The 24159-nt window shown below is 39.4% G+C and overlaps 1 protein-coding gene across 3 annotated transcripts in view; it reads right to left on the minus strand.

The window, feature by feature from the left end:
* SLC44A1 (solute carrier family 44 member 1) overlaps positions 1–24159 on the minus strand; it is a 178691-nt gene that overhangs the window by 111090 nt on the left and 43442 nt on the right. For all 3 annotated transcript variants that reach the window (XM_070519087.1, XM_044779109.2, XM_044779110.2), the window contains exons 2-3: positions 20176–20265; positions 10658–10800 (exon numbers count right to left, since the gene is read on the minus strand). In XM_070519087.1, the coding sequence (XP_070375188.1) occupies positions 10658–10800; positions 20176–20265 (233 nt within the window). The remainder of the gene's footprint in view (positions 1–10657; positions 10801–20175; positions 20266–24159) is intronic.

The following is a 24159-nucleotide window of genomic DNA, read 5'->3' on the forward strand; positions in this document are numbered from 1 at the left end:
GCAACAGAAGTGTGGATCCTGGTGGAGGGGACATGACTATAAATCGTTACCAAAACTCTAACTGTACACTTAGAATGGACATGTTACTATATGTAAGTTATACCTCAATAAAATTATAAAAAAATAAATAAAATTATAAAAATCAAATATTTTAAATTCCATCTTAAAAATGCAACTTTGTGAAATCCAAGTTAATCTAAACAGCCCTAGTGGGTAGTAAAGAATTTAACCTACTCAGAAGGAGGTGTGGACCTTGCCCTCGGCTTCTGGGAGTTAATCTCTAAGCCTTCTAGGAGTGTCTTTATTTACCTGGAGCCTTGGGTCATGGCAGACAGTCCAACAATGTAATTTAGGGTGAGGGCGGGCCATACCAGACAGAATTTAGGGCAGGGCTGACCACTCTTAGAAAGACCAGCAATGTCACTTAGACTGGAGTTTGGGATCATGTGGTATCAGCTTGATCAGAGAGGCTGGAGACTGAGTCAGTGACATGGTCAATCAATCACCCATGCTTGATGGAGCCCCAGTAAAAATTCTGCACAGTGAGGCTTGGGTGAGTGTCCCAGCTGGCAATACTGCATGTGTCTTGTCATTCATCAATGTCAGGAAAGTAACACGCCTTTTCTGGAATGGAAGCTCTGCCCTATGGGCTTCTTTTGTTGATTTTAATCTGTAGCCTTTCCTTGTAATAAACTATAACTGTGAGTATAACAGATTTCAGCGAGTTCTGTGAGGCTTTCTGGAAAATTATTGAACCCAAGGGTGGTCCTGTGGACCCCTGAACTTCCCACTGGTGTCAGAAGCAAAGGTGGTCTTAGGGACCCCCAAACTTGCAATTAGTGTAAGAAGTGAGGGTGGTCGTGTGTGGACTGTGTACCCTCTCATTTCTCAGTTGCCCTCAATTCTCACATCTAGATAAACATAAATATCGATGGCAGACTGCTGACTATTGAGGTGGTTAATAATTACCTAACGTATATTACAAAGGTCATACCTATGAGCTTATGTATAATGACAAAAGCTTTCTAGAAGCTTTGCCTGGTTAACTTGGAACCAACCCAAGTAGTGAGACTCAGGATTGAGCATGTGTAATCAGTTGTTTAATCTAGTTATGGTAAGTATACACATCTAGGCAGGTGACGCAGAGAAAAACCAATCATCCCATCCTTGCCTCTGTGCATGCGAGTGTCATCTAAATTCTGTTAAGTGGCTCTTTACTTCCCTATTTAGAATCTGCAAAACATTTTTACTTTCAACTCCCGCATTTTCTAAGGTATGCAGTTGGATCTCTTCTTTCAAACTGCTCACAGTATCACCCATAGCAAGTATTATCCTAGAGACAGAATTATACTAGCAATATAGATGTTATCTTCATAAAGAGCTTTAAAAAATTCGAGCTAAAGACTGGTGCAGTCACAAAATGATGAAAAACATTTTCCAAAGATGCCTGCATAAATTCACCTTCTGAAAATTTAGCTAATATTTGTACAACTTCTAACATTTGCCATGAGAGAAAAATGAAAGTTTAGGAAAAAATTGCATAAATAATACAATAATTTTCCATTTAGAACATCATAAATGTCACTGTTTCCAAATGCTTGTAAATTTGTGGGAAAATGAGTCCACAAATGCAGGCTCAACTGAAGTAACTATCTATCCTGCTGTTTTTCATGTTGAGCCCAACCAGCAGAGGTGGTAGGCTAACGCTGGAATCAGAGTACTGACGAGAGGCAGAGAGGAGAGTGCTTTCCCTCAAAGCAAAGCCAAACTCGTCAAAGGCTCAGAATATTTCCACTTGTTCAAACTTATCCCTAAGCGTGGGAACGAGCAGGTAAGCTCCTGGGATGCTCTGGGGAACACGCTAAGTCCTGTAAAACTCAAGCATGCACACGATGGATAACTGCACTACCTCTCCTCTCCTAAGCCTCTGCAACTCCACAAGGCAGAGTCAGGAGCTCCTTCCTGGGTGTGCCAGTTTTCACCTGGCTGTAGCCTGGCCTACAGAACTCCAATCCGTAGGCTCAGCCCATGCTGTTCTTCAGGCAATGAGAACCAAGCCTGTAATTCTAATTGGAATCTCATCCTCACTAGAGATGAGCTCTTGGAGCCACTGCTCAGCCCATGAGCATCCATGAACCCACATGACCATCCATTCACCAGCTTACCCTGCCGTCAACCACTCCTTCCAGAGACCTCTAGAAGTGTGTCCTCTTTCCAGAGACCTGCTTTATTTGATTTCCCCCTGCCAGAATGCAAGTTCCGCTCTGAACCCCCAACCCACCTAATTGGAACTCTAAAATCCTACCTAAAATGACTCTGTCCTTGACCTGTCAGTCATTGGCTGAGAGATTCTTCAACTCATATGGACAATCTGGAACCAACATACTACCCTGAAGAAGGGGAGGTCAGAGATACTGAAGTATGAGAAGAATCTGACCTGCTGTTGTTGAAGGAAAAGCACCAAGAGCCACAGAATATAGGCTATAGAATATATAGGCTGCCTCTAGATGCTGAAAACAAGCCCTGGCTGATGGCCAGCAAGGAAATAGGATCTCAGTCCTACAGCCACATGGAACCAAGTTCTGCCAATAGCCTGATGAGCTTGGAAGAAGATTCATTCCCCAGGGCTGCTAGTAAGGATGCAGCTCTGCTAACACTTTAATTTCAGCCCTGTGAAACTCAGAGGATGGAATCAGCTGAGCCATGCTGTGCAGACTTCTGATTTACAGAACTTTATTGTTTTAAGCCACTTAGTTTGTGGCAATTTGTTACAGCAGCAGCAGAAACTAATACAATGGTGGTCCCAATGCTGTCATTAAATTGCCTTATTTTCCTCTCCCTACCAGCCTGCTGTTAGGAACCCAGGAAAGGGAAGGCACCCAGCTTTCAATATTCAACACTTTTGTAGGACATCTCACATTGCACTGTCACAGTTAATTGTGTGTATTTTGTCTTCCTCACTAGAAGGTAAGCTCTTCAAGGACAGAGACTGTGAATGTCTTTTTTTCTTTTTAATTTTTTTTATTACTCAAATAATATATATTGATTATAGAAAACAGGGAAAAAAGAGTACAAAAGGAAATTAAAATCATCTATAATTTAAAAGTTAACCTCACTGTTAACATTTTTAATGTTATTCTACATTTTTCTATGTACCTTTATATTTTCACATATATAAACAAAAACCATGGTATATATACTGCTTTATAACTTATTTTCCCTCAATAACATTATGTGGATATTCCATGTCCATCATTTTTACCATTCCATACTACCTCAGATGGGTCAGATCCTCCTATTAGAACCGCTCGTGCGTGCCTCACACCTCTCCCTTCATAACGCTTTCAACAGCTGTAATAATATTTGTGATTGTATGATGATTTTATTAAGTTCTGTTTTCTCCACTTGATTGAAATTGCCATGGGATAAAAGAATGTGCCTATTTTGTTCACGAGTATAATCTCCAATACCTAATCCAAAGAAGATAGCAAAGAAATATAATTCACAAATGAAAGAATGAATTTAACAAAAGCTCTATTTTCAGCCATTTAGTTTTCTATTTTATGATTTCTAATAGTTTCTAGCACACAGCAGTTTTTCAATAAATATTTGCTCAGGACTAAATAAAATAATAAACAGAATTTTCAAGAATGGTGAAGGACAGTCATTCAGTAGACAGTAATTTAATTTAGGTCAATGAGAGGAAGAGAAGTCAGCCTTAGTCCCATAAATATGAAGAACTGTACTTAGCTGATAAAAGGATCCTCAAAGCAAATATTTTAGCAAGTTTTATCATCTTTTCTAGTTCTTTTACTTTTTCAAACAGGGACAGTTATGCACAGTCAACAGGATTTGACAACACTTTAATAGGTCTTCAAAAGAGGCGTGTTTTACACATTAATGAAAGAAAAATGTTCTCCTTAAAATAAACGGTTATATGGTATGGTGTAGGCCCAGGAAGCTTGGCAGCTTCTCATGAGTACTTGAAAGAGTGAACACAGTCTCCACATCAGTACAACATCACTACCAACCCCCTAAATAAGCCTTTTATAAAAGTTAATAAACTAATTATCAATTATGGGGTAGACTGAACCAGAGACGCTAAACCTGCACAGCTCTGAGCCTTAGGACAGGTTATCAGTGGTCACTGAGGTCCTATTCTAGATCCATGCAGAAATCATAAAGATAGAGTTTCTTTAAAATAAGACCACCTGGGGCTGGCTCTGTGGCCAAGTGGTTAAGTTCGCGTGCTCCACTGCGGCGGCTCAGGGTTCGGATCATGGGCGCGGACATGGCACCGCTCGTCAGGCCACGTAGAGGCGGCGTCCCACATCCCACAACTAGAAGGACCTGCACCTAAGATATACAACTATGTATCAGGGGGGGTTGGGAAATAAAGCAGGAAAAAAAAAAAAAAAGATTGGCAACAGTTGTTAGCCCAGGTGCCAATCCTTAAAAAAAAAAAAGGAAGATTGGCAACAGTTGTTAGCCTAGGTGCCAATCTTTTAAAATAAATAAATAAATAAATAAATAAAATAAGACTATCTACTAATCAATTATCTTACTAAAAAGTAACATTATCAGTTTAAGCTACATGTTTTTCAATAAATATTAAAAACATACCAATGGTAAAAATATCCAAATATGAGATGAGAATAATTCATTTCATCATTAAAATTCATATTCTTTATCTGACAGAGAAGGAAACAGACAAGCTGCCTTGAAATTATTCAAAGCCTTCATAGATTATAGAGGTGCTCTGGTTCCTTTCAAAGGTTCCTTAGTTTAACTTTATTAATTTATATAATGTACCCCTTCTCTCCATGTTCTACTAAGTTTCTTTTATCTTTAAAGGTTGGGAGGGAGAGGCCCCAAGAGTGAAAAAAGGGGGACACTGGAGTCACTGTGTGGATTACCATGGACAGGGCAGTATATAAGCCAAGAACACTAGACTGAGCATGGAGAGTGCGGTGCTGGTCCTGACTTACTGTCTTCATCACATCACTCATGCTCCCTAAACCCCGGTTTCCTCACCTGCGAAAGGAAGGGGCTCAGTGATCTTAAGGCCCCTTCCAGCACAAATATTCTAAGCTGTGGATTTCTGGGGAACAAGACAGTCAAAGAAAAGAAGTAAAACTCACACTAGATACCCTGCTAAAGGTTATGAAGGTAATTGGAGAAGGTCTCAGATAAAATGCCCCCTATAGATTTTACTCACACATGCATGCCATCAACCCCCTCGGACCTCAACTTCCTGCACATTCTGTTGACACTGATTATCTGAAATCTGAGAGGCATTTCAGGGCCACAGAGCCTTTATCAGTGATTGGGACTCCAATGGCTTCTTTAGAGGAAAGACAAAAAGATAAAGAAGAAAGTTAGATTTGTGCAAAGAATATCTTTAGAACCGCTACGGAAAAATCGATATTGATAAGTGAGATACTCTGCAAAAATTTCTTAGAGTAACAAAGAAATTGAACATTAAGCTCTGTGTTAGGACTGTTTGCAGAATGCAGAACAGAGTTCTAATAATGATATCATAATGCCTACACAATAAGCTATGCATACTAAGAGCCACTGCCACCATGCCATAGCCTCTCCCATCCCATCCCAAGCATCCAGGACAAGGGAACGCCCACAGTAGAAACACAATACCTTCCCCTCCTCCAGAGAATGGACTCCCCAGGACCAACAGAACCAGATGCTTTGCCCCAGCACACTCCCCATAACCACTAATTCAGGTATCTTAGAAGTGGAAGTATCCCTGCTTTATCCAAATTGACACAGAGGATAGGGGCTTCCTCTCTGAGAACAATTTCTATAATAATAATAATTCTCTGTCCAAAAACTGGCACATACACTCTAAGGCTAGCTTTACGGTTTTGAAAATGGCAGGCAATCTAGAATGTTCCACAGAGATATGTTTTTGGAATTGTCAGAGTCCAAAATATATTACTACCACCCAACTCCCCACCACCAAAAAAAAAACAGTTGTAAGCCACACCCTGTTGTACAAGTACCATTACTATCATAGCTCAGCTACAAAACAAGTCATTTTCTTCTCCCAGGCATGGGGGCACTCACAAGTATTTGCTGGGATGCTTTAAGGAGTACATGCTAGATAATCTTAAAGACCCCTTTCATCTCTGGCATTCTATGGCTCTAAAATAAATGAGCTTCAGTGAGTTGACCCAGCCTCAGAACCTTATTTATAGCATTGTTTCTGTGCAGAAAAGTTTTACACATCTCAAGCAGCCAACTTAAAAATCAACTTTGGGAACATAATCCATTTGAAGCTGGGGCCTTCCTGTATCTCATAGACTACTGTCTGCCATGTCCCTATACATGTTTATTACTACAGCAAATATATTATCAGGTCAAAAATATTATCTGGAGGAAAAACAACATTACAATTAGAATGATAAGGAAAGAAAATACTGTCTTTTCTTTACTGTTAATAGAATTGTTATAGTCATCTTGGCCTCTTCAATTTCCTGGTTAGAACAGGTCAAAGGCATTCCCCCTCCCACCTCTCCCGACTTTCCTCCTTCCAATTTTATTGCAATTCAGTAAGCCCTTCTGAAGTAACTCTTGGGCATTCAAATCCAGGAGTTTTGTATATAAAACATGGTCTCCAGGGAGAGAGAGTTGGGCAGTGTGGCAGACAGACTCTAAGAGGCCTAATTATCCCCACCTCCTAGAATTCACACCCTTGTGTAATCCCCTCCCTTTGAGTTTGGGTGGGACCTGCAACTTGCTTCTAATCAGTAGGATATGGCAAAGGTGACAGGATATCACTTCCATAATTATATTACGTAAGATTGTAACTTCCATCTTGCTAGCCAACTCTCTCTCTTGATGCTCTCCCTTGCTGGCTTTGAAGTAAGCCCCCAAAAGGAGAGGGCTAGATGGCATGCATTGGCATGCACAGTGTCAGTAAAGAGTTAAGGCTCCCAGTCCAACAATCCTCAACAACTGAATGCTGCCAATGACCACATGAGCTTGGAAGAGCAACTTCCCCAGCAGAGCCCCAGCCCTGACCACCACCTTGATTGCAGCCTCATGAGAGGCTCTGAAGCAGGAGACCCAGCATAGCCATATCCAGGTTCCTGACCATGGGAACAGTGATAATAAATGTGTCTTGTTGTAGGCCGCTAAGTTTACGGCACATTGTTACCTAGCAACTGATTATTAATACAGGCAGATGAGAAACATACAACATACTCAAAGAACAGCTTAAAGGCAACAGAAAAACGAGTAAAGGGTAGGAAAGTTCAGGTAACAAAGGAAAGATCACTATGGGATAAGGTTAGTTCTGAAATACTTCATATAGAGGTTAGTTATGAGACCCACTTTAAGTCTTTCAGATTTCAATTCACATTGGCAGAGAGGTGGAGGGAACAGCACAGAGATAGAATCAACTGAATATCATGGACAATACTGCTACCACACTGAGAAACAGTAAGAGAAGACTGAATAGGTACAGTGAGCCTGGGTCATGGGGAGCCTGGAATGGCAGGGGCTGAGTGGGCTCATCTTTGATACTATAGGCAACAACACTAAAGGAAAGGCTCTTGAGCAGAGAAATGACCAGAAAAAGTGTTTTAAAGAACTTAATCCTATCACAGTATAAAGGATGGAGAAGATTAGAGATAAGAAGACCAAGAATAAATATGCTAGCACAACAGTCTTCATGAGAGGCCAACAAATGTGGGGAGGAAAAGGTTCACGCTCATGAATAATCAAAGACATGCAAATTAAAACTATAAAACATCGTTTTTTGGTTGATCAAATGAGGAAAAATAAAAGCTAGTAATACTAGTAAAGATAAAGCAATCTCAGACACTGTTGGTGGGAATATAAATGGAACAGCCTTTAGAGAAAGGCATTCAGAAATATGCGTTAATAAGCTTAAAATATTCAGATCCTCTGACTCAGTAATTCACTTGTTAGAACATATTCTAAGGAAATAAATTTATTTACCCATTCAACAAACATTTAATTGAGTGCCTACTACTTTCCAGGTACTAAGAATATAGCAGTGAACAAAAGAGACCTCACCTCTGCTCTCGTGGAACTTAGAAAGACAAACATTAAACAAATAACCACAAAACAAATGGCAAATTACACATATTACAGGACACAGTGAGAGAGTATTTTTAAACACCTGATTTAAATGGTGAGATCAAAAAAGACCCCTCTGGGAAGTAATACTTAGTCTGTAAGCTGAAGGATGAATAGAATTTAGCCAGGTGAGGAAGGGGAGAAATTTTTTTTTCTGAAAGAGGAAACAATACTCATGAAGGCAAGAAAGCCTTAGCTGTGTTCAAGATTTTAGAGGACTCATTCATTAACTTACTCAACAAACATATACAGAGCTTCTAGTAAGTAGCAGGCGCTAGGGGCTGAGAAAGCAATCAAGGTCAAATTGAGGTAACAGACAAAACAGCTAAAACAAAATTCTACAGCTATGGAAGGGCCTGGTATCCACAATGAAGACAAAGATGCATGAGGAAATGAGTGAAAAAGGAGGACCAATGCATTTGGCAGGAGAAAGAAGAGGATGGAGTAAAGACAACCAACACAGACTTTCTGCCTCCTTTCAAACTCAAACAGTATAGACTTACCTGAGAAAGGTATGTTCAAAAATACACCATTCGTTTTTTAAAAATTATCACTTACAGATAGAAATACCTAGCTAGGTCAGCATTAAAGTGCTCTTAGGATCAGAAATAAATTTTTGATCAGAAATAAATTTTGATATAAAATAACGATCAGAAACAAATTTTAAACATGTAGGCATGAGTTAGGGCATAGCTATGCTTGGGAAACCATCTCCCCTACAGCTCTCCATGAATGGCTCCAGACTATGCTAAGCATTCAGGGAGAAGTAATCACTTCTTTGGAATAATAAGCAGGCTCTCTTTGCATGAGGCCAAATGTATATGGAACAACCCAAGGATCTGAAATTAAAAATTGACCAAATGAACCTCCATAAGATTAAGTGTGAAGAGTGACATTTACACAAACCTTATGGTGAGAATATGCTTGAAGTTATCAGCAAGTTATAAAGGCAGTCATAAAAATGCTTTCGACCTCATGTGAGCAGTAGATCCGAAGGAGTAGAGCCCTTTTCCTCCTTTCTCTTCAATTATCTAAATGGTAATATTTTATGCTTGGTACATGGCAACAGCATTCAGAGATACACAATATTTGACAGCATGGACACTACCTCCAGAAAAAAAGCTATGTGGAACTCTGTACTATTTTTGCAACTTCCATATGAATCTAAAATTATTTCAAAATAAAAAGTAAAAACAAAAAAAATATGGGTGGTCTTGCTACAAGAAATAACACAAGGCCTAAAATTTGTGTTAATTTCACGAAGCAATCAAAAAGAAGGATAAATGAAACACCTCTCCAAATTATTCTCTAAGAGTCCAATTTTCACTTCTCCTGTCAAGGGATGCAGGTGCATATCAAGAGAAAAGCTCATGGTCTGCATTGGATATTCCACTGCCCACAAGACTTCTGGGAAAGTCATTTCAATCTCTTTAAGCCTCGCTACACTCACCTCCCACGGTGGTATCATATGCTTGTCCACTATGGCATGCTACACAAATAGTCATTATTATAATTACTTAAAATTTTATTTATTCAAACTGCATTATCCATTCATTGAATTGAGGAACTGTCTCTGAGATACTATTAACTACTTAAGTTTCTTCAAGTTTGTGAAATTATCAAATTAATCTTTTACTTTCCAGTAGGGACCCAGACTTAACCAACAGATTTATCTAATAATAAATAAAGTTATTACATCCTGGAAAATGTTTCATAATAGAACTATAGCCTAAAAAATGTTATTTGCTTAGCCTTTTCCTATAAAGTTCATTAATTGAATTGGTTAACCTGTTACCTTAAAATTAGTTTGGTTAATTCTGAAGACCTGTCTTCATTTATTAGGCCTGTCTAATAAAGTTTGATGGGGCATAAATATACACACAGTCTGAACGAATATATTGACATCATACATAAAATACGTTTGACGAAATATATTTTCCCCATAGACATTACAAATGAAATAAGAGCTCTTTTGAAGAAAAAAGGTGATTAAGTCAGGAATTTCATGAAATCCAAAAGATGAACCTTGAGAACCCACAACAAATTTTAAAGTCTGACAAAGAAAATGTATCTTTTTATAAAATTGAAAATTAACGTGTACTTATAAATGATGCATCACAAAATGTTTCGTTATAAGTTTAACGCTTCAAAATCCATTACCATCCCTCTGTCTGCCATCAAGTACACTCTTAGTAAGAAAATATGATTTTTTGGGTTAAAACTTAGTGTATAATCTAAAGTCTAATGGAGAAATAGAGTACAAGAATGGCCCTCTCAAATCAAACCTTTACTCATGAAAACCTCAAAGTAGCCCCTTTTAACACACGGCAGCTAATTTTGTTTTGTGGGAAATGTATTTATAGACCAAAAACAGGAAGATTCAAGTGGACAGTTAAAAAAAATAAAAAACACCAATAGGAGTCATATACAAATAATATTCAGTAAGATATTGTCTTTATAACAGTAAGACAAGCAGGATTTTCTCCCCCCTTCAAAGTTTCCAGAGGTCATCATTCAGCAACAGTCTACTCACTTCCGATGGGTGTGGTCCATGCCACTGTTTGGTACTGCTTCCAACTTTGCATTTTTCTGCCCACAGATATTTCCATAGCTGTCGTATCCTGACACTAGTCTCGCTGCTGCACCTGTTGCTACTGAAAAGCCACAAATAAATCCCTAGAGAAAAAGACAGAAAAAAACATACAAATGAACCATTTCAATAGCAACAGTCACTACTTGATACGATAATGAGCTTCTTTTGTCTGTTGAAGGGAACAAAGAGCTATCTTTCCTTATTGCAAACACTATTCCACTGTTCTCCTTGGATTTCACATAAACAGCACAAAGAAGCCCACAGAGAAACACTATTTACTACCATAATAAAACAAATCTCGAGCTTTTACATCATAAGATCGTCTTTGCATTTTATAATACTAATAGCAGCTTCTCTGTATGGAACATCTGCTCTGTGCCAGGATCTGTATTGGGTGCTTACCATACTTTATCTCTAATCCTCATAATGGGGAAACTGAGGCCCAGAAAGGGTAAATAACTTGCCCAAGACCACAGACGCTAGTAAAGATCAGAGCATAGAATCAAATCCAGCTTTCTTCATTCTTTAGTTTTATTTGGTTGTAAAGGAGTTCTGTTAAATGAATGACAGCAACGGATGAAAGAAAAAAATTCGAACAATAGGTATGTGGGTTTTGAATTATTATCACTTCAGTGCACACAACACTTCTCTTTCCTTCCTGCAATAAAGCTGTACACTACAAGCCAAAGAATTACACAAGAAACACCGCCAGGCTCTTACTATTGGAGACTCAAGGAGAGTGAAGCACTGGGTCTGTGTGCCGCAAAGGTCTCTTCCTTCCATGGGAATATGCTTCATCACCGAGCCAAAGGCAAAGGGTATATGCTTCAGAACGACATCAGGCTTGCTAAGTCAAGTATGCATCGACCAAAACAGAGCAATAAAAGCTTATTCTCAACTGCAGGCTACCAGGCCTCAGAACAGGAAATAAGATGAATCCTACTGATAAACTGATTGACCTGGGTGAAAAGTCTCAGGTTAAGAAATATTCTTGCAACTTGGTCATTAAAAGGCTGAGGTTTTGTTATCTTTATTACAGTGGCTAACGAAGATGGAGATGATCCCTGGTTAACTCATCACAGAACTATCATGAGCAGTACTGACGGAAGCAGCCCCGCGAGATCTCAGGCCTACAGTGGTAAATGCTGGTCTCATAGGCAATTCCACAGAGAAAAGTATTTCCCCCTTAAACATACTTTCCTAAAAAGGCAGACAAACTCTTTTTTCTAAATAACCCCTCTGTTTCTATGATACAGGTAAGGCCAGTGAGGAGGGAAGAGTAGAGAGTATAAGGGTAGCTAGAAGAAACTTCTGGAAACCTGAGGTGCTACTCTCTGGCCTTCTGATCCTTGCGCCAAGTGACTTCAGCTCTCTGAGTCTCAGTGTACTCCCGTGTAAAACGGAGATAATGAATGTGCAGCTCAGAAGGCTGCTGTAGTGATTAAACTAAATAATCCAGGAATGTCGTAAGAATCCTGCTTGGCACACAGTAAGAGCTCAGCAAGTATTTGAGATTATTGTTGTAAGAAATAAGAACACGTTGTAAGAGAAAGACCATGGGCCTTGGGGTCAAATAAACCTGCAATGATCAATGGAATACTGATGACTCCATTTTCTACTTGTGCAACCTTGGACAAACTTGCCTAATTCTCCATGCCTCAGTTTACCCATGCCTCTGTAAGTTGGAGCTAAAACCACTTAGCGCAAAGGCTGCTGAGATACTTACAGGAGATAATACATGCAAAGTGTCTGTCTCAATAAATGTTAGCACCCTTCTGCCTCAAAGCAGCAGCTAACTGCTAGCACTAGGGTTAGGCATAGGCTGGTCAGTACCCACTCCTTCCCCGCCCCGCCCCCCGCCCCGTTGCCCCACTCCCTTTCTCCTGACTCCTCCAAGGAGAATGCAGGGCAATTAGTCTCACTTCAGAACTTCAAGCCAATACTAAGACATGATAAAAAAATATTTAATCCCCTACATACATACACATGAGCAAACCAGCATGTCACTGTAAACATATCCTTGAACCTCAAATTGGGACATCCTACACTGAACAAAAACTAGAAGTGGAGGTAAATATTAGGAGGTTTAATGGCTAACCTTTCCAGTACAGTGCTTTAACAAGAAGCATCACAGGGTAATAGAAAGAGAATGAAGAAAGATCTGGATTCAAACCCTCACTCTACCACTTACTACCCGTGTAACTTTGATCCAATTACCTACTTAAACTGTTTCCTCCTCATCCCTAACACAGAGTAATAAGGTCTATTTCACAGCCTAATGATGAGGACTAAATGAGATAATGCCTATCTCACCCCTAGCTTGTCTGGGACATGACAGGTAATCGATATATGGTAGCTATTATGGTAAATCTGAATGAGAAAGTCAGATTGAAGAGACTGACAACAGTAACTGTCAAAAATCCCTTTAGTTCTCTATTTTAGAACAAAAATTTCTACGGGGAAAAGTGAGAAACACTGTCAGTAATTTTGTTACTACACAGAACCATTCACACCACAATTACAATCTTCTTTCACTACTAGTCTAAAATAGCGAGGCCCTTGCATAATTAAAAGGTTATGTTCTTCTTTCACTTTTTATAGGAATGTTCTTCTTACGTTTGATAAGTACTTTGTGTTACAGATTCCTTTAAATGGTTTCTGATTTCTCTTTCTGCCTATTTTCAACAGTAATGTTGGACATGTGGGTTTTTTTTTTTTTTTTATCATAAGCCACCTCACATCCCTCTGGGACGTAGGCGGAGTATAAATTATAAATGTTACATATATATGGTAAAATGGGACACTGACACATTTTCACATAGGCCATTTAAACTTCTTAGTAGCTTCCAAAAGCAGTAGAGCAGAGAGGGCGAGGAGCTGCAGGGGGGAAAAAAAGGAGAATCATAAGCTAATAAGACAGGAAGAAACTATGACTGTTATCCCAAGGACTTCCCATATGGTACAAGCACTGACAGTGGCGAACTAGGCCAAATATAATTAAAAATGCAATCTCCTAAAAAAAAAATTCTGCAATCCAAATGCAGGAAGCAATATAGTTTCAGATGAGAAAAAACGTGGTACATGAAATTAAAATAGGGTGAGAGAAACTTTACAGAATGCACTCAATAATTTAATGGCTCCACAGAGGAGGAGGAAGGCATTCAACAGAAGGAAATCACATAATGAAGCAAATGATGAGGAGGAAGAAAGCTTTTACAAGCCTACAGAAGGGAGCAATCACTAGAGAGAGAGTAAGCCGATCAGTAAGGAAGAGAACCTCGGCTAAGATCTTAAAATGACTGAGCTATTCAGGTGCTTTCAGAGGGGCTATTTTAGGAGAGAGAGGAGGAACAGACAAATCTAATCACAAACAGGAGGTGACCAAGTCAGACAAAGGCACAGAGGGATGGTGGAGCACAGGCAACTAAGACGTACCTAGCGCCTAAGCGGGAGAAAGACAATTTGCTAATTAATGAACTGGGCTCATTTTCCCTTCACACTGCAAGGTTTAGTTCAATTTAAGTAAGAGCATCTGCTTAGTTTCATTCACTATGAGTCAAAAAAAGGGACACATTTTATTTCACAAGCATGTTTGAATTCTATACCTGGGGCCTTTACTATGCAACCAAGCAAGGCAGATGGTCTTAGTTTTGTTTTGGAAAAAAAAAAAAGGTCAACAGAAACATGTGTGTGTGGGGGGTGGGGATGGGGTATGAATATGGCAAAATGTTTCCAGAGAAAAAGATGGGAAAAAAAGACTCACGCTCCCAGTCCTCTCTCAGGGATTAATGAAATTATATCCAGATTCTTTTTTCTCAAATACTACCTCCTTTAGCTCTATTCACCCCTTATCTCAATCAACGCTTACAGTCAGTCTCCTAATAACTACTTTGTCAAACCTTGGAGTAACACCTGGCATGCTCCCCCTCCTTGAAGAATCCCAAGTTAAGGAGGGCTGTCAGGACCCAGCAGACAGGATAGGGTTAGAACGCCTGATGCAGAACTATTATTTATGCAAACAAACTAAAAAAAATAAATACGAAATTTTTGCCAATCTGCCAGATTTCCGGATTTCTTTAACGTTTAATAGGATGCGTTACTCTAAGAAAAAGGAGAGAGGAAAACGAGAACGATTGGAAGTCTACAAAATACTCACTTAATGAGCATTTATTGAGCATATACAAACACAAGATGCCATGTAAGGTATGAAAGGATTATCATACGTAAAGCTTACCCTAAAAGAACTGAAATGGCCTCAAAAGAGAAGAAAATAATGGGGCAAGAGGGAGCAAAATCAGAGGCTTGGTTTCATGGGCAGCTGGAGCAGTGAAAAAAAACCAGAAAGATACCAGGAACTGAGCCCAGCTCTGCCGCAAATACTCCCACAACCGTGGGCAAGTCACTTTAAATTCTCTGACCCTCCGTTTCCTTATCCGTAACAAGGATTGGACTAGATTAATCATCTCAAATGTTCTTTCCTCTTCCAAAATTTCGTGACTCTAAGGGAAAGTAGATACAAATTAAAGTTTTTCATGGTGTACTTGCAGGCAGAAGTGTAAACTTGTTTGGTCCACTTCAGTGATGGAGGAAAAAAAAACAAGAGTAGACTAAAAGCAAAATGGATTTAACTAAACTGTACACTTAAAAGTAGTTAAGATGGTAAATTTTATGTTATCTATATTTTGCCACAATAAAAAAAAATTTGAAAAACAATAACAAGGGGGCTGGCCCAGTGGCGCAGTGGCTAAGCGCACACGTTCCACTTCTGCGGCCGGGGGTCCCCGGTTCGGATCCCAGGTGTGGACATGGCACTGCTTGGCAAGCCATGCTGTGGCAGGTCTCCCACATATAAAGTAGAGGAAGATGGGCATGGATGTTAGCTCAGGGCCAGTCTTCCTCAGCAAAAAGAGGAGGATTGGCAGCAGATGTTAGCTTAGGGCTAATCTTCCTCAAACAAAACAAAACAAAACAAAACACAACAAGGATTTAAGAGAAAGTAGGCAGTCATTTGGATCAGGTAACCTTAAAGTAATTTCCGGCATGCTGTTCTTCCTGTTCTGTGATCCTGGCAAAGCACAGACCATCACACAGGTGACCGAATACTGCAGCGAGTCTCTGAGTCTCTCATTTTGTGCTGCAAGCTTGACAATAGTTAATGAGGTAGAAACACTATGCTCTCGGAACTAGACTAATGATATAAAATAAAAAAGGTCCTTGAAAGCAGTTTGAAGGGACAAACTATGCAAGGATGTCTCCTAAATCCACCTCTAGTCCAGATCATTCTCCCAAATTCCAACTCTGCATTTCCAATTGCTTATCCTTACCCACGCAGCCTACATGTCCAGAACTCATCTTATCATTCCACATTTCTCCTAACCATTTCCCTTTCCTGTGTGTCCCCAACCCCATTTATAGCATCATTATCTATTAGGCTGCACATATAAGACACCGAGTGATGACAGGACTCTTCCGTCTCCCCTCGCCACGCTTCTGGCCATCACCCTAGCTTCCTAACTCTGCACTAGAGAAGTGACAATGCTAAACTATTTGCTCAGAGTCTGAAATATTGATTAGACCACATTTTACCGCGGGTGAGGTTATTGTGTCCTACACATCCATGTTCTGAACAATAACTTTTTCTGTTGTTCCCAATTTCAGGCAACAAAGAAAGGACTTTCTCTTGAGGCCTCACCTTCTAACTCTTTCCTCCTGGATTCAATGCTGCCACTGTGTAACCTTAGACAAGATATTTAACATATCTCTGTGCCTCTGTTTCCTTATCTGTAAAATGGAAATGATAATAATAGTATCTACTTCATTAAGCAGCTGTGAAAATTAAATGAGTTTCTGCATCAAGTGCAGAAAACAGCACCGAGTCCATAGTGAGCAGTGATAATCACCAGGCGTAAGTTGCACTGGGTCTCTGTAGCTTCCATTTTCCATGGTAGGCACTCCTGTTAGGGCCATCTAGCGTCCCCTCTTTCCTGCCTCTTTGTGGTAAGCTGATCTGGACGGATTTGGTCTGGACCTTTTTTCTCTCTTCTTCTCTTCTCTTCTCACATTACACCTCTCCCCGAGACAGAATGAAGTCAGACTATCCAAGATGGGAAGGACCTGGTGGCCACATGCCCAAGCCTCATTCTGTAAGTCATGATGACCAGGGAGTGCTTTACTGGGCACTATCAGCTGACTGTTCGGCTACTAATAAAGTAGTACTTTCTTTATCCATCCACTCGTATTCCCTCATGTGTACAGAAACTGGTTTGGAACCTACGAGGAGCTGGAGTAGGATCTGAGCTGAAAAGTCCTACCCTGAACCCCCCAACACGACAACTTCTTAGTTATCCTTAATCTGTCTCCCACTTGTCTGCAGTGCTGACGACACTAAATCCTACTTCTTCAATCTCTCTCCTCCTCTCCTTTACCACTACCTTATTTTGGGTTTTTCACTTCTTATCTGGATTTATCTAGACTTATCAGCCTCCAGAGTGGTCTGCCTGAAATCTCTTCCCCCTTTACAATGGCTTTACAAGCCATCTTTAACATTGACAGACCTCAGCCATCTTTCTAAACCCAGTCTTATCATCTCTTGCTCAAAACTCTTTAGTTTATCAGTGCCTACAACAATGGGTCTCAATCCTGGCTGAGCATGAGAATCACCGAGATTAAACAGAATCGCCAAGGTGGGGCCCAGGAATGACTATTTTTTAACAGATCCCAGCTGATTCTAATATGCTGCTAGAATTGAGAACTTATTTACTACTTTAATGGAAAAACAGAAATTTAGAAGTACAATGTTACATGTAAGTTTTTAAGCAGGGTAAGTATATGTCCAATAATTTCAAAACATTGATGAAAGTTCAAATGTGGAAGATGACAGCTCTCAAGAAGGCTGATAGCAATTTACTTTGAAAAATACTCTAAGTTCTAGACAACTCAAGCATAGAAAAACCTTGAAAGTAAGGGAAGAAATAAAAGAGGAGGACAGATATTTATAAAGAGATGAACATGTGTAAATAAAAAGATTTAATGGTGAAGATGAGTGAAAAGCAACAAGATCTTAAAATATTTCAGAGCCAGAGCATAGATATCAAGAGTGAGCAAAGAACTGAAGACAGTGAATAAAGATATGGTTGAATATTAGGCTGCAAAGTCACTGAAAAAAAGACTGTAAAAGAAGCAGACAGCTGGACCACTAGGTGACAAGAATATAGGTAGAAAGTTCCGGTTCCTATTCTATTTTTGCCACTTATTACCACCAATGTATTCTTAGAGCTAATATTTCACCTGGCTAATACCTTGTCTGTAAGCTGGGGATAAAACCTATCTCAAAGGGTAACTGGGAGAATTTAATGAGATAAATACATATATGAAAGCGTCAAGCATAAGTTAATGCTCAACAAATGTTTGTGGAATGTTTCTCTTCAAAGTACTACAGAATGAAATCCAAAGAAAAAAAACTTTAAAAAAACCATATACTAAAACAAATACTCAGAAGATGAACTTTGAACCACTGTTGTGCCAGTATGGTGGGCAAAAGAACTTGAGATTTCTCCAGTTTCCACATGGCAAAACTTGATGTTAGCTCAACTGCATAAAGGTAATCATTAAAAGAATCATTCCAAAATAAGTAACGCTATGCACGCATTTAAAAATACACACAGTGGGTCTTAATTACCATCACACTGAGATCAACATTATATTAATTACCATTGCATTAAAATGTTTCAGTAAACAAATGGCTCCTTACTCTCAAGTCACTTCCAAATCAGTCTATTAAGACTAGTGAATGCACTTTCCTGAGCTATTTTAGCACAGAAAATCAAAAGCACCTCAGTTGGCAGGTACATGTTTTTATAAACATAATTTTGAAAGGTCAGTTGCTATTTGTCCCAGGGTTAAATTCAGGGGGCGGGGAGAGGTTGTGGACTAATTCTGTTAGCAAAGACTCTTTTCCACATTATGCATGCCTACTGCATTTCAGTTGGTACTCCATTAAACTAAGTAGACTCTTGAACAATATCTTCTTAGAAGTCCTAAGTTAGGAAATAGTATTCTGATGTCTTCTAAATATCCCAGGTTTAGTGAAACTGAGCTGTCTATTACCTTTAAAATGAACACTCTTATTTTACTGGATTTATTACATCTCGTTCAAAGCTACTGCTTCCTTTTCCTTGGTTCAGGGCAGAACTGGTACCCACAATTATGCCTATGAGCCATGATTAGGGTTGTTCTGTGATTCTCAAGTGGCATTTTTGAGGTGGGCAGTTGCAAAGAGACACAGAGCAAGATTTTCCTAAAGAACCTCTAGAAAAGGTTTGGGGGAAAAAGGGTTAAAAATACTCATACACAAGAGAAAAAAGGCTGCCTGATGTAGTACAATTGTGTTTTGAGTTGTAAAGACTAAGAAAGAGAGAGCAATACTGTCTGCACAGCCCCCTTGAGGAAGGGGAAACAAGGTGGCAGAAAAAAGCATTGGCCTAGAAGTTACGAGACCAGGGCTCTGTTCCCAGCTCTGCCATTAACTAGCAGTGTGGCCTTGGGCTGGTCATTTCCATCTCTGGGTTTGATGTTGCTAACCTGTAAGATGATGGTGAGGGACCACAGGAGGATTTCCAAGTCCTTTCTAGCTCTGAACATCAGCTAGCTCTGAAACAATGCTTTTCTTTTTTCCAGCCCAGCACACTGGCAGTGACTCTGAAGTCCCTGAAGCCTTGTGGAAGCTCCTGCAGGGCAGAGCGGGTATGCAATTTGAATAATCATACCCCCGACACCTTGCACAGGGGACTCTGCTCTTCCAACCTCTGCACCTATGGGAGAATCACCAAGTCCCTTGATCTCCAACTGAGAGATGCCACTCGTTACAGCAGACCCAGCACGCAGCAGGGGCCTAGTACATGCAGGAGGAGGAAGAGGCAATGAACAACCAGCCTCCCCTCTAGGAAGAACTGAAAAATGTCAGCACTGGAGGCACTGCTTATAGAGATCATCCAGCAAAACCTCTAATTTCATACAAAGGAATACCAAGTCCCTGAGAGGAAAACTGCAAAAATAGCTGTCAGCTTTGTGTGACTGGGCTGGATCAATACTCAGGACTCTTGACTCCACGGCCAGTGCTCCACTCACTGCCTCGTCAAGATCACAGTTGACTGAAATTCATGTCAAATGATCTGGCTTTCTGAAATGATCTAGACAAAGAGAGAGCGTGCCAATGACCCTTAATTTTGATCTCAGTTTTCATATAGACCAAACTAAAAATTAAGGGACCCCAAATACCAGTGAATTGTATGGGAGAAAAATAACTGGCTTCAATGGTATCCTAGGACCTGCAGTTATAGACAATTCAGAAGAGGTTAAAAATAAATAGGTAAATAACAAGTTCTCTCTTTAAACCAACTCCCCATCATCCCCTTGGATCATGAGTTCAGCTTCTGACCCCCCTGTGAGAGCTTCCTTACCATCCCAATGCAGAAGAGGATAAAAAGCAGCAGCCACGGTATGTCTGTGCAGCTACGGTCCTCCAGTGGCTTCCATTCTCGTTTGGAGCTCTAATCGAAAATACAAAATAAGAGTGACAAATGTTAAATTTAGTAAAAGTCAGCAAGGCACAAACACATCATTTATACCTAGATCCGTTCTTTGCCTGACAAGTTTCTACTGAACCTTTAAGACGCAACTCAAACATCTGTCACCGTTCTGGGAAGTTTACCCTAATTCCCACCCTTCCGCCTGGCCAGGATGAGTACTGATCCCAATGCTTTTGTGGCACCTCTATTAGAGTATGTAGCTTACTGATTTGGTATTTGTTGAGCTGTGTCCCCAGCAGGTCATGAGGTTCGCAAGAGAAGAGACCATTTCTCTTTTCCCAGCATCTAACATGATACCTGAGGGTTCTTGATATGTACTCAGTATAGGCTTTTTAAATGAATAAACAAATGAGCAAATTCTTCCGAGTCATCTTGGTGGTAGCTTTTTCTTTGTGTTCAGATGCTAGTCTTAAAAATTTAGAATGTGCTTTATATACGTTCTCCTCTAGAAAGGAAGTCCCTTAAAATGAATTCCTATTCAGGGGTAGGTTCTTTTAAGTCTAATAAAATTCAGGAAGAAAAAACTGAATTAAAATACTTTTACAGGGGCTGGTCCCGTGGCTTAGTGGTTAAGTTCACGCGTCCGCTTCAGCGGCCCAGGGTTCGGATCCTGAGCGTGGACATGGCACCACTCATTAGGCCATGTTGAGGCGGCATCCCACGTGCCACAACTAGAAGGACCCACGACTATAATATACAACTATGTACTGGGGGGATTTGGGGAGAAAAAAGCAGGAAAAAAAATAAGAAGATTGGCAACAGTTGTTAGCTCAGGTGCCAATCTTTAAAATAAAATTAAAAAAATAAAAAACACTTTTACAGACAGATCTGGGCAACTCCTAAACCATCATCCATGGATTTTCTTTCTGTTTCTGGGAAGTGTAAAGAGTTTCTAGATCAAACACAGAGATTCCCTAACTAAAGAACTAGAGGCATTCTAAAAGTTAATTTGCAAAGTATTGATTGGAATTCTAATTGCATTTTTTTCTTATAGCAACAGTCTTAGGTTCTTAAGTCAGCTCACAAATTCCTTTTAACCAGAATGTAATTGAAATAACCCTCCTGAGCTTTCTAATGAACAAAAATCCCCGAGTCTCACACCCTTTCCTGGAAACAGTGAGCAGAGAAGGGAGAGAGAAGGTAGCCTTGGGAAACCTATGGGAAAAGTTCCTGCAGAAAGAAGGTTAGGTCTTCCAGCAGCTTCCACGACAAGATCCGGGAAGCTCTCTAGGGAGGATAGAGCAGAAGCGGAAGGGGGCTGGAGATAACCCTCTAGTATAATCAGTAATTAGAGTACAAGAGTGGGGAACTAGTTCTCAATCAGCTTTGCTTACCTTTCCCTCCCTCTAATACAACAGTTTTAACTGCGTACCCTTTGATAATCTGATGAAAACTACAGATTCTTTTCTTGGGAGGTATGCATATATTTGCATAATTTTCATAAAACTTTTGGGAATTCAAACCCCAGGTTAAGAAACTCAACTTGAAAACACCCCCCTATCAACACTGATAGCAGAGAGTCTGAATTCCAACCACTTCTTCCTGACCCTAAAGTGCTAACTAGACAAACACCTTTTCCTTGCCTAGTGCCTTACACGGTTCAGTTGTTGAACCAAAAAAACCACCACCCTTCTGGGCTTGCTCCCAGACACCCACACAAGAAAACAAAAGAGCACTAGTTAGTCATGGAAAAAAGCTTACCCCAAGACTCTAACTAGCATTAAACACCAAGAGTGAGTGGGCAGTTTCTTCCAGAGGAATGTAACACTATGGCAAATGGATAAAGAACTCTATTCTCTCCCTGGCTGTGTCATTAGTTAGCTACGTGACTCTAGATAAATTGCTTCACCTCTCTGGGTCACAGGAAGAAGTTAGACTGGGTCTCTTAGGTTCCTTCCAACTCTAAAAATCTACGATCAGGAACGCAGTTTTGTGAAGATTTTTGTTATGACAAAAAAAGCCCTACAAAAATAATTTGACATCACTCCCTGTTATTCGAATAAGAATGCCTGTATTGTGGTCTGTGTTTTGGAAGACAGTTGCTCAGAGTATGAATAAAGAATGTTTCTTTGTATTGAATAATTTCAATCTTGAATAATACCCATTATAGTAAAATTACTTACACAGAATTTGGACACGTCTTTGAAATTCATTATATTTAATGTAAGGTAATTTCCAGAGCAACAGCTACTTTAAAATACTATATTTATCTTAACAAACAGATAAGGAAACTCAGGCTCAAAGTTAAATAAGCAGCCCAAGGTTTTGCAGCTGTGCAACCAGGATTGGAACCCAAGTCTGTGACTGCAAAGACAAATCCATTGAGAATACAATTCAACAGCAATAGTCAGTAAAGAGGAAAAACCTCCATTAGTTTTGCCTCACATTGCAAAATTTGGAAGCTAACCCAATAATTTAAAATCCTATAGACACAGAGAAAGAGAGTGAGATGTTTTATGAGCCTTGAAATTTCTCAAGTGAGTCAGGAAACCCAACAGTTGAAAAATTTTAATGATTCTTTAACAGATTTAACCAAGTGGCAACTGGATTTAAGGCTGTCTGTTTCTTCCAATTAAAATTCACATAGACATGGCAAAAGTAAAATGTTTGCAAAGCACTTTTTAAATGTGATTTTTACTCCTTTCTCAAATACTATATGAGATTAATTCAGGCTGTCAATAAATGTTGGGTCTTTTCTCCTTCAGAGAATTTTATAATTTAGCAACTGAATAGGACCAAAGTAATCATACAGTCCAAGCCTTTAAGGAGAGTGATTGAGACCCAGGGAGAGGAAAGGAAGGGACTTGCCAAAGGGGCCTCATTTGATCCTCAAGACAATTCTGTTAGTTATTCTTATACATTTCTGATTTTTCTACTTTGTAAAAGAGAAAACCAAGGTTCAGAGAAAATAAGTGGAAAATCTATTTCTGAAACATGAATCCCCAAATTCTAGCAGAGAGATGGAAACTATAAGAAGGAGTTAAGGAAATGCAAAGAATAAAAAACATGGTAGCAGAGATGAAGAATACCTTTGTTAGGCTTCTCATAGACTAAACACAGCCAAAGAAAGAACCAATAAACTCAAAGAGAGGTCAAGAAAAATTACCCAAAGTGAAACACAAAGAAAAAAAGAGTGAAAATTAAAAACCCAGAACAGAGCATCCAAGAACTATAGGACAATATCAAATGCTCTAACATATGCGTAATCGGGATCCCAAAAGGAGAAGATAGAATGGGGCAGAGGAAATATTAGGAGAAACAGTGACTGAGAATTTTCCAAAAATAACAAAAGAAATCAAAGCAGATTCAAGAAGCTCAGAGAATCCCAAGTAGGATAAATACAACACACACATGTGTGTGTGTGCATACACACCTTACACATTATATTCAAACTATTGAAAACAACAGATAAAGAGATCATCTTGATGGGAGCCAGAGGGAGGGAAAAGAAACATCACATAAAAAGAAACAAAGATTAAGCAAACTTTTTGTCAGAAACTACACAAAGCAAAAAACCATGGAATAACATCTTTAAATCACTGAAAGAATTTTCTAAAAACACTATTAACCCAGAATTCTACACCCAGAGAAAATGTCTCTCAGAAATACTTTTTTCAGACAAATAAAACCCAGCAGAATTTATTAGCAACCAACCTGAACTACAAAAATGTTAAAGAAAGTTCTTCAGGTAGAAAGAATATGATACCAGGCAAACTTGAAGATATACAAAGAAATAAAGATTCCCAAAAATGGGTAAAATGAAGGTTTAAAACTTTCCATAATAAAAAGTTTTTTAAAAATTAAAAAAATAAGGGTAAGAATATATGTGTATAACAACATTCACATTATGTACTC

This window comes from Equus asinus, chromosome 10, assembly GCF_041296235.1.
Source record: "Equus asinus isolate D_3611 breed Donkey chromosome 10, EquAss-T2T_v2, whole genome shotgun sequence".
In the NCBI taxonomy this organism is placed as follows: Eukaryota; Metazoa; Chordata; class Mammalia; order Perissodactyla; family Equidae; genus Equus; species Equus asinus.